The 17,616-nt window shown below is 34.9% G+C and overlaps 1 protein-coding gene across 1 annotated transcript in view; it reads left to right on the forward strand.

The window, feature by feature from the left end:
- The window catches only part of SETX (senataxin), an 88,209-nt gene that overhangs the window by 27,021 nt on the left and 43,572 nt on the right, over nucleotides 1-17,616 (forward strand). The window contains 10 exon segments of the mRNA XM_043980822.1: nucleotides 2,921-3,104; nucleotides 4,159-4,369; nucleotides 8,752-8,861; nucleotides 9,367-9,442; nucleotides 9,445-9,589; nucleotides 10,593-10,626; nucleotides 10,628-10,712; nucleotides 11,586-11,754; nucleotides 11,927-12,016; nucleotides 14,158-14,176. Of these exon segments, the coding sequence (XP_043836757.1) occupies nucleotides 2,921-3,104; nucleotides 4,159-4,369; nucleotides 8,752-8,861; nucleotides 9,367-9,442; nucleotides 9,445-9,589; nucleotides 10,593-10,626; nucleotides 10,628-10,712; nucleotides 11,586-11,754; nucleotides 11,927-12,016; nucleotides 14,158-14,176 (1,123 nt within the window).

Raw genomic sequence — 17,616 nt, forward strand, 5'->3', positions numbered from 1 at the left:
TCCTCCTGACTCCAGGGCCAGTGCTCTATCCACTGCGCCACCTAGCTGCCCCAAGTATTGTGTTATTGCTGAATCTCAGGGAAAAGCTGTGACCCTGCAAGCTTTCATTGCTCTCAAAGAGGGTAAGGTCTGATTTCTGTCCCCCTGGTCTGAGCTCTGCAAGTTTCTGACTTGGGTTTGGTTCCAGTCAACAATAAACTGCTGCTAGATTTGGCCACGGTCAGCCAGTGGGGAAGCTCTGCTAATTCAAAGTGTAGAACTGTAGACTTCTCTTTGGCCTGGGGTCCTTGTCCTGATTATTGCTATGCAGGCCTCAGACTGGGCTAGAAGCTGGAACTGTGACCCTTGCTCTCTCCTCTTGGGAACTAAGTCACACTGATGCTGCTTGCTTCTGAACCTGTTCTCTTCTTGGTATACAACTCCAGGGCTCTCTAGAGTGGAGGAGTGTGGTGGGGGTGGATGCAACAGGTCCTCATCTTAGTCTGCCCTGGATATGTGACTAGAACTGAGTAGTGGGTGACAAAGTTGCTAATTGGCACTTGTCCCCAGCAGAGTGCCTTTGTATGAACCTCTGCTTGACTTGGTATACAACTTGTTCATGACCCCCTTGCAGACCACTTCTCTGTCTCCTTATGCTGCAAAAATGACCCACTGTGATTTTTTTTTCTTGGATTTCCCTGTTAGGATTTGTTTTCTAGATCTGTTTTGTAGAAGTTTGGGGGAGGAACTCTGTACTGCTTCCTGCTACTCCTTTATCTTGGCCTCACCTATATATCATCACTTTCATTTCTCAGTGTTATCCATGTTGTCAACACAACACTGATACTTCAAGTCTGAAAGTACATGCAATTTTTTTTTTTTGGTGAGGCAATTGGGGTTAAGTGACTTGCCCAGGGTCACACAGCTAGTAAGTGTTAAGTGTCTGAGGTCGGATTTGAACTCAGGTCCTCCTGAATCCAAGGCTGGTGCTTTATCCACTGTGCCACCTAGCTGCCCCTACATGCAATACTTTGAGAAAATCAAATTGATTTTGATTCCATTTTAAAATTATTCTGTTCTGTATAACTATGAACATTTTTTATAACTACCTAAAGTCATGTTACTTTGTCTTTAAGTTTAGATGTTAAAAATTTCAACTTTCCCACAATGACCAGTTTTCCTCTCTGTTAAGTTTAGCTGTCCTATAAATCACTTTTAGTTGAAGAAAACCCATTATCTCTATACCACCAGTTATCCTTGACCAGCTAGAGGAAATTTGTTATATCTTGCCACTAGTTGACCTTGCATAATTAAAGGAAAATGTTATTTATATGCCTTTAGTTATTCTTGTAGGATCCAGGTGAGCTCAATCAATCAGCAATTTCCTGGCAACAGTGTAGAGGGTGGGGTTGTTGCTAGCCCCACATTCCTGATGTCTATCCAGTCATCTTGTCCTTCACACCTGTGATGTTTCTGACCCTCTAACCAATCATCTTGTTTTCCCTATCTAGAATGGTATACAGGCTTTATAACCAATCATATTGTTTCCCCCAGCTATGGTTCTGCCTTTTAATTTCTAGATGCTCTTCCTTATGTCTATAAAAGTGATTTGTCAGCTCTCACTTGAAGTCTTTTGCCTTGCTTAGGAGCTGAGAGATCTCTTATTGGTAATTGCTAGCCTTACCAATTGCTTACCAATTGCTTGTCAGAGCTTTGTGCCTAAGTCTACCTTATTTTCATTTGTGACAGTTTTACTTCCATAATCCCCCATCTTTGTAAAAAAAGATAGGAACCTTTTCTAAAATTGGAATTTCATAGAGGGGATTCTCGTTCAGGAACAAATTGGATTAAGATAGTCTCTGAAGACCCTTTTAACTCTTGAGATTCTATGATCATCATTTTACATTGGATTTGGGGTTGTTGGGGTTTTTTTCATGGCTTTCTGTAAATTCTCCTTAGAAGATTCATACACTGGAGACCTTCCTCTGATTTTCTTAATATTTTAGAGGTGCTAGTATAGTACTAGGGCTTCCATCTGCTATCTTTTCACTGTATAATCAGCTTTTATAGTTATGTATGCCTTATATGTTACTTCTTATACTTAAAAAGTTATAATTTTTTCTAGCAATCTAGGTTCATTTTAAGTGTATTAGTATCTAAAAATTTGGGGCTTTTTGCAGCCAAACAAATCTTGGGATCATTAAAAGTGTTTAATTTCTGAAATTTGACCCAGGCCAATCAACTCTATTTCAATTCTGGACCCAGCTCAATGAGGTTGTCTACTTGCCTGCCTGCCTGCCTGCCTGCCTGCCTGTCTGTATGTCTATATCACTGATTGTGATGGATGAGCTCATTTGCATGTTGTAAGCTAGAAAATATGCATTCATCATCTCCTTTGTTTTTCTAATATGAATGATCTCTTTAAAATGTAGATTTAATTGGGGAAGTTTTGGATTGTGTTATAGAGTTTGAAGCAGTTTAAAAAGCAACAAAGTACAGTTTAAAGATTACTGGACTTAGACTCATAAGACCTGGATTCAACTTTTGGCTCTACCACCAATTATTAGTCATGTGACTTTGGACAAGTCACTTTACCTCTCTGAGCCATAGTTTCCTCATCTGTAAAATAATAAAAATAATAGTAAAACTATATAAATGTTTCTTGTGAATTTCTTACATTTCATATTGATAGAATGTTTTCATTATTCTGTGATTAAGACCGGAGTCTCTTTAATATAAGAGAATGGTACAGTTGTTGAATTGTAAGACAGGTTTGAATAAGGTTGGTTTTAGAAATGGGGGACAAATACTTTAAATCAAAGGGTTGGTGATGTATAGCCTATATGTACATTTATGTCCACAAAAGAAAATATACCCTGAATTTTACTTTGTACTATTTTTTTCTTCAGTATTTATATTTTTAATTTTTTCTTGAGTTTAGGTACAGAATGAGCACATGTCGCTGGTGTACACCAGGTGGTGAGTCCACTGTTGATTTCCTAAAGAGCTATGCTTTTGGGACACTTCCCTGTGAAGTTCTCACAGCTAATGAGGATCTGTGTTACTGCTTGGAGTGTGTGGCAGAATATCACAAAGCAAGAGATAAACTACCTTCCTTACATGAGGTAATCAGAATGAGCTTAGAATGTTAACTAAAACAAGAAGAAAGATTATTTAGGCTTTGAGCATAGGGAAGAGAATGGGTTTGAATTTTTTTTTCACATTATCCAAAGAATTACTAATGCAGAATAATTTAGAATTTGTGGACTGGAAAGTCTGAACTTGAGGTTTTCTCTATAGCCTACAGGAAAATAAATTAAAACATGAGAGCGTGTCCTTATGCCTCATTTGTTCAGTATGTTGGAATAAAATCAGTTTGTTGAAAAAGAGCGTTTTCTTTTTTTCTATATTTATGGATATAAGCGCTGACTTGTATATAGGTGACTTGTAATTTTTTCTTCATTAACAGTTCTTTTTGAAATATTTTGGAAAATCAAGTAAACTTCCAGGGGCAGCAGCATTTTCTCACCAAAGAAGCTAGTGTGTAAGGTGTAATTTTCAATCCCTCACTGTAAAGTTTTAGATTTGTAGTCAAATGTTCTTGGTAAGAAAGGGGAAGCTGACCTGTTAAATATTCAGGGGAGAACAGTAGTGGTAAGATCATCTTTAGAATACTTGTGCTTTATTTATGAAGGTTCCTAGTTTTGGGGCTAACCAACATTTTCAGTGTTAAGAATAATAGCTGCCCCTTCTCTGGTATTCTCCTTTCCCTACAACACGGTGAGTTAGTTAACAAGGATTATTTTCCCTAGTTTACAAATAAAGTGAGTTCAGAGAGCAGAAGTGTCACTGGGTCAAAGTAAGGATTGACTAGATTCAAGCCAAGGATACTAAATGATTTCTCTCAAACTGCAAAAGGGAATTCTGAGAAAAGAAAAAAAATACTAATTTGAATCTCTTTTAGTCTTTTTCTAAGCTAACTTTTCTCTACATAATGTGTATTTTTAAACAAAACAGCATTGTTTATCTGACCCAGAGATTTCTTTTAAAAAGTATTAGCCTGTAGTCTATTATACAATCTTCTTTAAACTTCTAAATTTCTACTTATTGAAAAGTTTTCTGTAGGTCACCATATACAAGGTTTTTCATTAATATCTCTATTGTTTTTTCTTCTGATAGATCTTGTGGGAATTTGAAACTACCCGTCTCATAAATCATTTTGAAAAAACCATGAAAGGTGAAATTGAAGAAGATGATGAACTATTTATAGTAGATGACAATGGCCAAACACAACTGTTTGGTTTCACTGGCCAAGACTTTGAAAACAAGCTTCGAGTTCCTCTTCTTGAAATACTGAAATATCCTTATCTGCTCTTACATGAGCATGTCAGTGAGTATCTTGGAATCATAGAATCATAACCAATGAGTGCCCAGAAACCTCAGGCCAAAATCAGAACTGTATACCCTTCTTTTCCTTTTTCCCCTCTTCCCCCCACTTGTGAAAATGAAACTAACATCCTAGCTAAGACTTTGCTATCAGGAATTCCTTATTGAGAAGCTTATGGCATTGCATTATCCATTGGCTTGGAAACCATTTTCCTCTCTGAATTCCAGTGATTCAGAGCCCAAGGCTGCCTAAGTGAAAAATCTCTTTATCCTTTATCCTCATCCTTTATCCTCATCCATTTCAGCCTTACCCCTCTTGAGCCCTATCGCATTCTGCCTTTCCCTTCCACCATGCTCTCTGGAATCTCAATTCTGTTATCAAAAACAACCCTTCAAATTAGACCTCTTCCTCTTATATGCCTTTCATGTCTAAAACAGAATTCATATTTTATTCAAATCCACTTCTCTTTCTTCCCTATTTCTGTTGATATACTTCCATCTTTGTAGTCACCCAAGTTTACCATCTCAGTCATCCTTGACTTTGCTCTTGTCCTCACCTACCTTCGGCCCCCAGTATCTTATTAGTTACCAATGTCAGTTCTACTTTCACAACATTTTTCATATACTTCTGCTTGTCTTCACTCACAGAACCACTGCTTCAGTTCAAGCCCTTATCATCTCTTCTCTGGACTATTGCAACAGTCTCTTAATTTTATTCAAATCCTACTTCTGACACTCCCTGTGTGACCTTGGTCAGGTCACTTAACCTCCTTGGGGGCCTTATCTTTAAAATTAAGGCATTAGGCTGGATGGCCTCTAACTTTCCTCCCCGTTTTATATTTTATGACCCTTCACTCCTCCCTCCCTTCAGGCTTTCTTTTCCAATCCATTCTCCACTGCCAAAGTGATAATACTAAATCATAGGTCTGACAGTGTAACTCCCCTGCCCAAAAAGCTGCAGTGGCTCCCTGTCTCTTCTATGATCAAATACAAATTCTTCTCTTTGGCATTTGAAACCCCTCACAAACCTGAATCTACCCTATCTTTCCAGGCCTGTTACTTATTATTTCCCTTCATATGCTTTATATATCAGCCAAACTGGCTTATTTCTTATCCCCCATACAAGATATTCCATCTTTCATCTTCAAGCTTTTGCATAGGCTGTCCCCCATGCTTGAAATGCACTCTCTTTTCATATCTTAGTCTTGGAAACCCTACCTTCACTGAAGTGCCTCTTCCTGCATAAGGCCTTTCTTGATCACCCTAGCTGTTATTGCCTTTCTTGTGCCCCCAGATTACCTTGTAATTTACTCTGTATATATTTTTACATACATGAGACAGTATGGCAAAATTTTTAAATACACTAGGCTGTGGAGAACTAGTCTTTGAAGTCAGGAAAACCTGGATTCAAGTCCTACCTTTGACACATATTGACTTATTACTCTGGGCAAGTTACTTAATCTCTTGGTCCTCTAGGCCACTGGGGTCAAATGTGAAATGGCAGCCACTAAACTGTACATAAAATCACATAGGAAACCACACATGTTTATATAGTTCTTATTTTACTAATGCATTTTAATCTAGTTTGGGCCATATTTGGGACTGTTTCGGGTTGTGTGACACCTCTGCTCTAGGTAGTTCTCTCAGTCTATACATAAAAGAAGGTGTCAAGTTGCATTGGTAGAGGGGGTTTTCTTTCTTTGTTTTTCTTCCTTCCTTCCTTTTTTCTTTCTTTGTTTTTTAAATTTTATTTTTATTTTCCATTCCAAATTCTTTCCCTCCTTTCTTCCTTCTCCTTTCCATTAAGAAGACAAGAAATAAGATGCCCATTATGTATGTGAAGTCATGCTAAACATATTTTCACATTAGCCATGCTCCTGAACAAACAAACAAATAGAAAAAATGCTTCCATCTTCACTCAATTTAGAGTTTTCTTACCTGGGAGTTCTTAATACCAAGTAAATCACAAACATTACTGCTATTTTTTATTCCTATGTTTTTTATCTACTTAGATATATACCTATTGTTTCCCTTTTTAGAATGTAACCTTGTTTCATTTTTGTCTTTGTATCCTTAGTGCCTTGTATAGTATCTGTTACGTAGTAGACATTTGCCTGTTGAATTGTTCTTTGTATTCATGGAAACCTGGCTCCTCCTAGAAGATACTTAACAATTTCATCAGTAGTAGGTGTCTTCTTCTTCTCTTGTCACTCTTCTCACCTGACCAGGATAAGGAATAGGCATGCTTTTTGCTCTTTAGTCACACTGTCAGACCCTCCATCTGCCACCATTAGTCAGCAATATCTCCTCAGATAGAACCCATTCATTGTGAGCTGCTTCTTTATTTCATTGCTGTGCCTCAGAATTCTTCAAATGTCACCACCTAGTTTTGCTTCAGTCTCTGAAGAGGTACCCTTTATCTTTGCCAAAGACACTTCTACGTACGTACTTGATCTCATCTCTTCTTATTTCTTCTGAGAGTTTGCCCCTTTGATCATTCCCTTTCTCGCTTTAATCTTTATTCTCTTATTGTCCACTTCCCTGACATCAAGCTGTCCTTCATTCTTTTTTTTTTGTGTGTGAGGCAATTTGGGTTAAGTGACTTGCCTAGGGTCACACAGCTAGTAAGTGTTAAGTGTCTGTTTCCGAATTTGAACTCAGGTCCTCCTGACTCCAGGGCCGGTGCTCTATCCACTGCACCACCTAGCTGCCCCTGTCCTTCATTCTTAAAACCCTTTACTTGACCTATCATCTTTTATCTTGCCTTCTTCTCACAACCAAAATTCTGGAAAAAGCAGCCTGTACTTATTGTCTCTACTTCTTCATTTCCTACACACTTTTTAGCTTTTCATAGTCTAGCTTTCAAACCTATTACTCAACTGTTCTTTCCAAAGTTACTAATAATCTATTGCTAAATTCAGTGACGCCTTTTCAGTTTTCATCTTTTCTCTCTCTTACAAGGTTTGGACTATCACTTCATCCTTCTTATACTCTGTTCTCCCTGGATTTTCATGACACTATGCTTTCTTGGTTCTCTTCCTGCCTGATTGAGTACCCTTTTTCAGTCTTTGTTGTTGGATTATATATGTCCTATCTCTTATGCATAGTTTGTTTGTTTATTTAAGTTTTCAACCTTTGTTTAGATAAGATTTCCAATTTCCAATTTTTTTTCCCCTCCTCCCCTCCCTGCCCCTCTCCCTTAGACAGCAGGTAATCTGATATATAACGTTGAACATATTTCTGCATTAGTCATGTTATACAAGAAGAATCAGAGCAAGAAGGAAAAACCTCAAAAAAGAAAAACAACAGCACCAAAACCAAAAGAGATAGTATGATCCAATCAGCATCCATATTCCACAGTTCCCTTTTTTTTTTTTTTCTGGATTTGGAGAGCCTTTTTCATCATGAGTCCTATGGAACTTTCTTGTACCATTGGATTGGTGAGAAGAATCTAGTCTGTCACAGTTGATCAACACACAATGTTGATGATTCCTATGTATAGTTTTACCATAAGGTTTTATTCTGGGCTTTTCTTCTGTTTTCTGTCTTGAATTCTTTTTTTTTTTTTTTTTTGGTGAGGCAGTTGGGGTTAAGTGACTTGCCTAGGGTCACAAAGCTAGTAAGTGTCAAGTGTCTGAGGCTGTATTTGAATCTGTCTTGAATTCTTAACTCTTGGTGATGTCATTAATTTCTGTGGGTCTGATTATTTTTATAGATGATTTGTAAATCTATATTTTCAGTCCTCTTTCACTTGAAATCCCTAACTTTCTTCAAGGATAAATTACCACCTCCTACACAAAGCCTTTCCAGAGTCTCTCTTGTTGTTTTTTTTTTGTTTGTTTGTTATATATGTTCGCCCCACTCCCAAAATTACTTTGTATTTGCTTTGTATAAACATATTTTTATTTATTTGGGTACATGGTGATTCCTTCCAATAAAATATAGGTTCCTTGAGGGTAGAGACTGTCACTTTTGTTGTAGCCTCTGAAACTAACACAGTAGGTACTTAATAACTGAATAGAACTTAGAGTATTAGGAGTGGAAAGGATCTTTGATGTTATCTGGTTCAGCCTTCTTATTTTACAGATGAAGAAAGTGAGACACAGAATAGTTAAATGACTTGTCTAAGGTCATACAGTAGAGCTTTGTCATCTGAGTCCAAGCTCTTTCTATTATACCATGATGCTTTGAATTGGATTTTTCTTTTAAAGTGAAAATGATTCACTAGAATACTTGTTTCATGAAGTTTTCATGGTAATCTAGTGATTTTTTAAAGTACCTTTTTATTTACCATTAAAATCATTGAAGTAAACAGAATAGGCTACTTTAATTTTAGCTGTTGTATATTTTCCATCTTGCATTTACTGTGTTTTTCTTTTTATTTAGATGAATTATGCGTTGAAGCACTTTGTAGGATGGAGCAAGCTAACTGCTCCTTTCAGGTATTTGACAAACATCCAGGGATCTATTTGTTCTTGGTACATCCCAATGAAATGGTGAGTTGTGAATGTGTTATGACTGTAGAGTGACATTTATTGCACATTTAGGCTTTTATACTACATTGTTTTTGTCATTGCTAAAGCCTTCCATTAATAATATTACCTATAATATTTAGTTGAATCAAATTGATACTTTTATGATGTGACCTTGTATAAAGAAATTTTGAGTCACTTTTTTATAGCTTGCTCTGGGAGAACTGTTGATTTTAGTTTTAAAATATATCTTGCAATTCAAAACACTCTTAAAATTCTTAATTTGAGACAAAAAATTTACAGGTTTAGATGCAAAGGTATAAAAATAGAAACATACAGGACCATAGGAAGCATTCATTTTTATTACATTTCCCATTTTAAAAATGAAATTCATACTAAGCTGCTTTCTGCTCTTATTATTTTAGCCAAGGACTTTAATTTAGAGTTAAGCTTTCATCTAATTAAAAATACTTAATCTCATCATAGTACTTGATCTTTTAATATGTTTTTTTTTCTTTCTTTCCTATAGGTTCGACGATGGGCTATTCTGACAGCCAGAAACTTGGGGAAGGTAGACAGAGATGATTACTATGATTTACAGGAAGTATGACTTGCTTGTTTAGAGTTATTGAGTTAGGGCTTTTAGAAAGTCCAGATATTTATACTTCTTCAGAATTTGAGAAGGGTAAACTTGTCCTTCTGCCATCTCACATGTATGACACAAACAACTACAAAAACTACTGGTTAGGTAAGTTTTATTCTTACTGTGTTGGATTTTCTCAATTGATTTCAGGTGTCTTGTATGGGAATTTTCTCCATTTAAGATATGATTATAAGATTTTTATTTAGTATCTCCCAGGTACTACCTAGTTCCTATTCTGTCATTGAAATAACTTTAGAAAACTCTGAATTTTCAAAAGTATTTAAGAGGAGTCATGTGAACTTTTCAAGATATTTCTAAATTCAGACCTCTTTATAATACCATTACAAAAAAGTTCAAATCTTTGTAACTAAAGTATTGTCACATACTAATCAATGGACCTTTTATTTAAAGCAATATTTGATGTTCCATCTTTTTAATTTATTTTTTAAAGTGAGGCATTTAGGGTTAAGTGACTTGCCCAGGGTCACACAGCTAGTAAGTGTTGTGTCTAAGGCTGGATTTGAAACTCAGGTATCCTGACTCCAGGGCCAGTGCTCTATCCACTGCGCCACCTAGCTGCCCCCTAGCAATATTTGATGTAACACAATTCTATTACCACAGAAGAATTTTAATAACATTTGGTCTTTAATACCTTTTTTTAATCTGTGAATTTTTCTAGTGGGAAAACAAAGGGAAAAATATTTTTAAAATTGTACATTTGAGATAAATTTATTCTATATGTGACACCTATCACAATCGTCTGAGACATTATTGTCTACTCAACAATAGTTTCGCTCTTTTGTCATCCAATTGATAGCCCTAAATTTTCAGTGGCTTTTGGAGTATTTGAGAAGGGTTGTGTGGAATGCTTTGTTTTAGACTGCCAAAAATAGTTTCTTGATGAGCTCTGTCTAAAGAACTAAAGGCTGCCATGCATTATTCTTTTAGTCCCTGCTGAATCACTCCTTGGAAGCTTTTAAATATGTTGTTAATCTTAATATTTCAGAGAAACATTAAATTATAAACATTAAATTATTATTTCAGGAATCTATATGTTGCTGATCATTTTTGACAAGCTAATGATTTCAGGGACATATGAAATTGTCTTTCAGGATCTGTCTGTTACTAACTATTCTTGAGGAGCAGGGCCATGGATTCTTTGTTGCTGGGCTCAGACAAGCAAAATGATTTTATGCAGTCAATACTTCACACCATGGAAAAGCAGTCAGATGGTAACAAACTACTTGGGTAGAATTGACATATTGTGATGCAAGAACTCTTAAATTATTAATGTCATTGCTAGAATTTGCTTTACTGTGAACAAATCCAGTTTTATTTTCTTACTTTCCTTTATGGCGCAGTGTCAGGCCGAGATTTGGTGATGGGTAACTGTTGGAAAGATGTTAGATGATGTCTGACTAGTGTGGGAAGGGTGTGTGTGTGTGTGGGGGGGGGAGAAACACTTTTATCTTACTTTTTTGTTATTCTATACTTGATAAACATCATCAAACATGAGCAATTCTCTCTAAAACAAAAAACTACTCACGAAAGCATGAATCTATAAAGGGCACGGCTGTCCTGCTAGTATGTGACTTTCTGAACTTCCTGTTCTTTTTGTGCATTTTTCACATGCTAAAATGACTATCTCTTCTTCTTGTTCTTGTTCTTCCTCTTCCTCTTCTTTTTTGGTATCTGTATTACTTGTATTAAAGCAAAACAAAACAAAAAGACAAAATCATTCTACTCTGTAACAGCTAAATATAGTCAAGTAAAATATACATACATTTAGTCCATTTCCAAAAGTGTGTGTGTTTGTGTGTATGTGTGTATATGTGTGTCTTTCCCTTGAATCTCCTAAAAAAGAGAAAAACATTACAAAAACCATAGTCACTGTTTAGGGACTTTGATAGACCTTCCTTGAATATAAAAATATGGCATCTGTTTCTTTAAAGGTGGCCAGTATGTTTTATTTTAGACTTCTTATTGCTAAGCTTTTAATTTTGTATACATTTCATAATGACACTTGGGTAAAAAAATGTACAGTTATCAGTACCAATTTTTCTCAAATCTTCCTCTCATTGAACTGTTGTTATTTTATATTTCAGAGGATAGTGTAGATCCTTTCTGGCCAGCCTTGCACTGCTTCATGGTGATTCTGGATCGCCTTGGCTCAAAAGTCTGGGGTCAACTTATTGATCCCATTGAAGCATTCCAGACTATTATTAATAATGTGAGCTACAACAAAGAAATTCAAAGTATACGAAATAGTTCTACAGGTTAGTTCCATAATTTTTATTCAATGTGTAGCACATAGGAGGTGCTTAATAAATGCTTATTGATTGATTTAACAGTGTCTTTGTACGTAGTTTTGTGCTCATACATAATTCCTTTACTCTTGGAGTATGTTTCTCTATTCAAAGTACTTTTATTTATTTCTTAATGTTTTAAGGACGAAGTTCGAACCTGAGTCAGATTTGGAAGAAATGGTGACTTGCAGCCAGATTGTGTACAATTATAATCCTGAAAAGACAAAAAGGTATAAAAACTTATTATTTGTTTTGAAAAAACTAATAAAATTGTACTGTATTTATGCTAAGAAGTTAGGATTACAGTTGAATAATGTTTTGAATAATAATTTGGCTTACTACTTTTCTTACTTTACTAACATACTTGTTGACTTAAAAAATTTTTTTTCAATGAACAAAATCTATTTTTCTTTCCCATCTCCCTCCTTTCCCATTAAAAAAAAAAGAAAAAAACAAAACCCTCATAACAAATATGCATAGTCAAGGAATACAAATCCCACACTGGCCATGTCTAAAAAAACCTATGTCTCATTCTGTACTCTGAGTCCATCACCTCCATCAGAAGGTGGGTAGCATGCTTCATCTGGAATTTTAGTTGGTTATTGTGTTGATCAGACTTCTTACGTCTTTCAGAATTGTTTGGTTTTATAATGTTACAAATGTATTAATTGTTCTCCTAGTTCTGCTTACTTCATTTTCTATCAGTTCATACAAGTCTTCCCAATTTTCTTTGAAAACCTCCCTTTCACAATTTTTTACTACACAGTAGTTTTCCATTGTTCATTTCTTAATTTCCAATTATTTGCAACTACAAAAAGCTGTTATGAGTATTTTTATACCTATGGGTCTTTGGTTAAAGAGTAAGTACAGTTTTATTGACTTTTGGACACAATTCCAAATTGCTTCCCAAAATGGCTGGACCAATTCACAGCTCCACTAACAGTGCATTGATTTGCCTGTTTTCTCTCAACCCCTCCACCATTTGTCATTTTCTTTTTTTGTCAGTTTTGCCAATCTGATGTTTATGAGGTTGAATCTTAGAACTGCTTTAATATTGCATTTCTCTAGTTCTTAGTGATTTGGAACATTTTTTCCATATGGTTGTTAATAGCTTGGATTTCTGCCTTTTGAAACTGCCTATTCATATCTTTTGACCGTTTGTCATTGGAGAATGGCTCTTATTCTTAGAAATTTAAATCAATTCCTTATGTATTTTGGAAATGAGACCTTTATCAGAGAAACTTGATACAGTGATTCCCCCCCCCCCCCCGCCCCCAGATCTGCTTCCCTTCTAGTTTTAGCCATTTGGTTTTTTGTGTGTGTTTTGTTTTGTTTTTGTTTTTTTATGCAAACCTTTAAAATTTTATGTAATCAGAAATGTTCATTTTATATTCCATGATCTCTCATCTGTGTTCAATAATGAATTATTCTCCTGTCCATAGATCTGAAAGTTAATTGCTTCCTTGCTTCCTTGTTCGTAATTTAAACCCTTTATGTCTACATCACTTATGCATTTGGAGCTTATCTTGGTACGTAGTGTGAAATATTGGTCTGAACCTAGTTTCTAATAAGCTGCTTTCCAGTTTTCCTAGCATTTTTTGTAATACAGTAAATTTTTGCCCCAGGTATCTTTGTGTTATACTAATTTGTTTCTGGATGCTGTGAACCTGATCTGTTCAGTGATTGACTTCTCTTTTTTAACTGGTACTAAATGATTTTGATGATTACCGCTTTGTCATATAGTTTGAGAAATGGTACTTTTAGGCCCCCTTCTTCTCGTTAATTTTTATTATTTCTCATTTTAATTTTATTATAAGATTCTTGACTTTTTGTTCCTCAGGTGAATTTAATAACTTTTTCTAGCTCTACAAAATAATCATTTGGTAGTTGGATATGGCACAGGATAAGTAATTTAATTTAGGTAGTATTGCTGTTGTTATTATATTAGCTCATCCTTCTCATGAACAATGAATATTTCTCCAGTTATATAAATCTGTCTTGATTTGTGTAAAGAGTGTTTTACAGTTGCATTCTATATATGTCTTGGCAGGTAGAGTCCCAAGTAATTTATATTTTCTGGAGTTATTTTAAATGGAATTTCTTATTCTAGCGCTTCCTGCTGGATTTTTTTGTAATACAGAGAAATATTGATGATTTTGTACAGATTTACTATACTTGTTTCAATTTTTAGTTGAATTTCTATTTTTTAAATAAAACATCCATAAAAAAGAATAATTTTGGTTCCTTTTTGCCTCTGCTTATTTCTTCAAGTTCTTTTTCTTTCCTTTTTGCTATAACTAGCATTTCTAGCACTATCAATTAATAATAGTGACATGGGCACCCTAGCTTTAACCCTGATCTTATTGGACAGGCTGTTTATCCGCTATATAGTAACTTACTCTTGGTTTTTGATAAATACCATCTATATTGAGGAAAGGTCCATTATTCCTTTGTTTTTTAGTGGTTTTGACAGAAATGGGTGTTGTATCTGGTCAAAAATTTTTGTATATGGTTGCTATATGATTTTTTGTTATTATTAATGTGGTCTATTATATTTATATTTTTCCTAATATTGAACCAATCCTCTATAAATTCAACCTGTTGGTAATGTATAATCTTTATGATATGTTGCTGTTGTCCATGAGTTCTTAAATCTTTTTTTACATCTTAAATGCCTTGGCAATCTGGTGGCAGCTAATGTGTTGGCTTAGAATAATGTTTGTAAATGCACAAAATAAGATACATAGGATTACAAAGGAAACCAGATACATTGAAATTCCATTCACAGATTCCAGGTTAAGACCCTTTGCCATAGCATCTTTGTTAATATTTTATTTAAAATTTTTGTGTTAGTATTCATTGGGAGTATTGGTATGTTGTTTTCTTTCTCTGTGTTAATTCTCCCTGGTTTAGGTATCAAGACAATATTTGTATCAGAGAAGGAATTTAGTAGGACCCCTTCTCCTTTTCTTTCAAATAGTTTATTTAATATTGGAAGTAATTGTTCTTGGAATGTCTGCTTGTAAATCTCTCTGTTCCTAGGTTTCCTCCTTTCCTTTCGGAGCCTATTTATGGCTAGTGTAGTGTTTTCCTCATTAGGATTGTTATATAAATTATCTGCTTCTTACTCTATTCATCTGGGCCCCTTGTGTTTTTACATATATTCATCTATTTTATTTAAGTTGTTAATTTTATTGGCATGGAAATGGGCCAAATTGTTTATTAATAATTTTCTTCATTTCCTTTTTAATTTTAGATACTAGTAATTTGTTTTTTTCTCTTTTTTAGAAATCAAATTAGTTAATGGCATATTTTCTTTATTTTTTCCTTTAGTTTTCTTTATTAATTCAGTAGGGTTTTTTGTTTGTTTTTGCTTTTGCTTTTAATTTTGTTCCTATCTTCTTTGATATTCAGAATTTCTCTTTTAGTTTTTAATTGCGGTTTTAAAATTTACTAGTTTTCTAATTTTTTATTTGCATGCCCAGTTCATTGATTTGTTTGTTCTCTTTTTTTGTTGATCAAAGTATTTAGACATATAGATGTTCCCTCAAGATGCTGCTTATTCTGTATCCCTCAAATTTTGTTGTCCTCTCATTATTGTCTTTTTTTTTTTTTTTTGCGGGCAATGAGGGTTAAGTGACTTGCCCAGGGTCACACAGGTAGAAGGTGTCAAGTGTCTGAGACCGGATTTGAACTCAGGTCCTCCTGAATCCAGGGCTGGTGCTCTATCCACTGTGCCACCTAGCTGCCCCCTCATTGTCTTCAAAGAAATTATCTATTGTTTTTGTGATGTGTTCTTTGACTCAACAATTCATTAGTCTCCAATTTTAATTCTTCAGTCTTTTGTTAAATATATATAATAAAATGTGTTTAGTATTTCTAATTTATGTGTTTATGAGGTTTTATGTCTTAATATTTAGTTGAACTTTGTAAAGGTGCCATGTATAACTGAGAAACATGTATGCTGCTTTCTATTTTTCAGTCAGTAATCACAAAGAGGTTTATCAAATCTAACTTTTCTAAAATTCTCTTCAGGTTCTTAACTTTTGTTCTTGTATTTGTTGGTGTGATTTTTTTTTCTAGGTCTGAAGTGGATAAATTTAGGTCTCCAATTAATCATACTTTTACTGACTGGTTCTCCCTGTAATTTGTTTAGCATTCCTTTAGTATTTAGATGCTGTTCCATTGGTATATACATAATAAAATATTGATATTCCATTAACTTTTTTATACTTTTCAACTTAATGTAGTTTTCTTGTTCTCTTTTAATCAAGTAATTCTTGCTGTCCCTTGACAGATATGATTGCTACCCCTTCTTTTTGAGTTCACCTTAAAAAAATAGATTTTACTCCAGCCTTTTTTTTAAGTTCTGAATTTCTGTTTCAAATGCTTTTCTTATAAACAACATATTGCTTGGATTCTTGCTCTCCTAATTCATTCAGCTATTCTCTTCTTTTTTTGTGGGTGAGTTCATCCCATTTACATTCAGTTTTTGTCTTTTTGACCTTAATCTCCATCCTATCTCTTATACTTTCCATTTTCCTTTTCCTTTATGTCCTTTTTACAAAAAGGAAGAGGAGAGAGTATGTTTTAGCACCAGTGCTCTATGCTTGATACAATCTTCTTATACTCTTTTGCCCCCTAGCCCCTGTTTCTTTACTCTCCCCCATACCTCAATCACAGGTTCTTATACTTTTTTATCTTTTAAATCCTTTTCAAGATCCATCTCACCAATGAGTTTGTTTTGGTTATAACTAATTCTTCCCTCCATAAACTTCACAATCCATTGGCACTAGCTTCCTTGCTATTACTAGCAAAAACCACTCCATCATCCAATTCCATACATTCTCACTGGCTGGCTTCCTGGCTTCCTTCAATCCCAGCTAAAATCCTGCTTCTCCTAGAAGCCTTTATGTGTCTCCCTCAATGCTGTTGCCTCCCAATATAGCTTGTATATATGCTACTGTTTACATGTTGTCTCCATTGTTAGACTGTAAGTTCCGTAAGAGAAGGAACTTTTTTTGTCCCTACTATTTAGCACAGTACCTAGCACATCGCAAATGCTTATTGACTGACTGATTGACTGATTGAAGTGGAGAGACTTAAAGAGAAAAGAGAGAGGTGTGGAAGAGCCCTTTGTAGTGAGTAGAATAGGAATCATTTAGAAAGGGCTAAACAAATTGCTTTGAGTTCAATGAAGGCCCACTTGAAATTAATATAAATTTGTTATGGACGCAGTTAGCAGGTTTTTTATAATTTTAGCTTAATTCAGTTGTAATAATACTGTACCTTTGTATAGTCTTTTACCATTAACAATTATTTTCCCTTACTTTATCTGATTGACTATTTATTACAACCCTGGTGGGGTATAATTATTACTTCATTTTACAAATGAGGCTTCTGAAGCTCAGTGGAATTAAGTGATTTGCCTTAAGATCAAGCAACTGGTAAGTAGCAAAGCCAGGACTAAACTTAGGTTTTACTATCTGTACAATTGTTGTTACACCATGCAGCATTCCAAACTGAAGTTGTTAGCAATGTCCTGGCCATCTTTTCAGCATACTAACTAACAGACATAGTTGTATATATGTGAACTTCCAGGAGAAAAAGTGCAGGGTTTTGGGAGTTGAGTAGAAGAGGAGGATAGATCTCAAGATGGAAACTGACCGCAGTGGGAGGAGAATGGACTGAAAAAAACTCAGTTATATTTATGTACCTGACTTGGAGAGGTAAAGAGAAAATGGTATTTTTTTTCAGGTTACCCTTAGTACTAAATTCAACTTGTTTCTATCCACCGCTTTTGTATTTTAAAATAATTTAACAACATAGG

Source organism: Dromiciops gliroides, chromosome 2, assembly GCF_019393635.1.
Source record: "Dromiciops gliroides isolate mDroGli1 chromosome 2, mDroGli1.pri, whole genome shotgun sequence".
Taxonomy (NCBI): domain Eukaryota; kingdom Metazoa; phylum Chordata; class Mammalia; order Microbiotheria; family Microbiotheriidae; genus Dromiciops; species Dromiciops gliroides.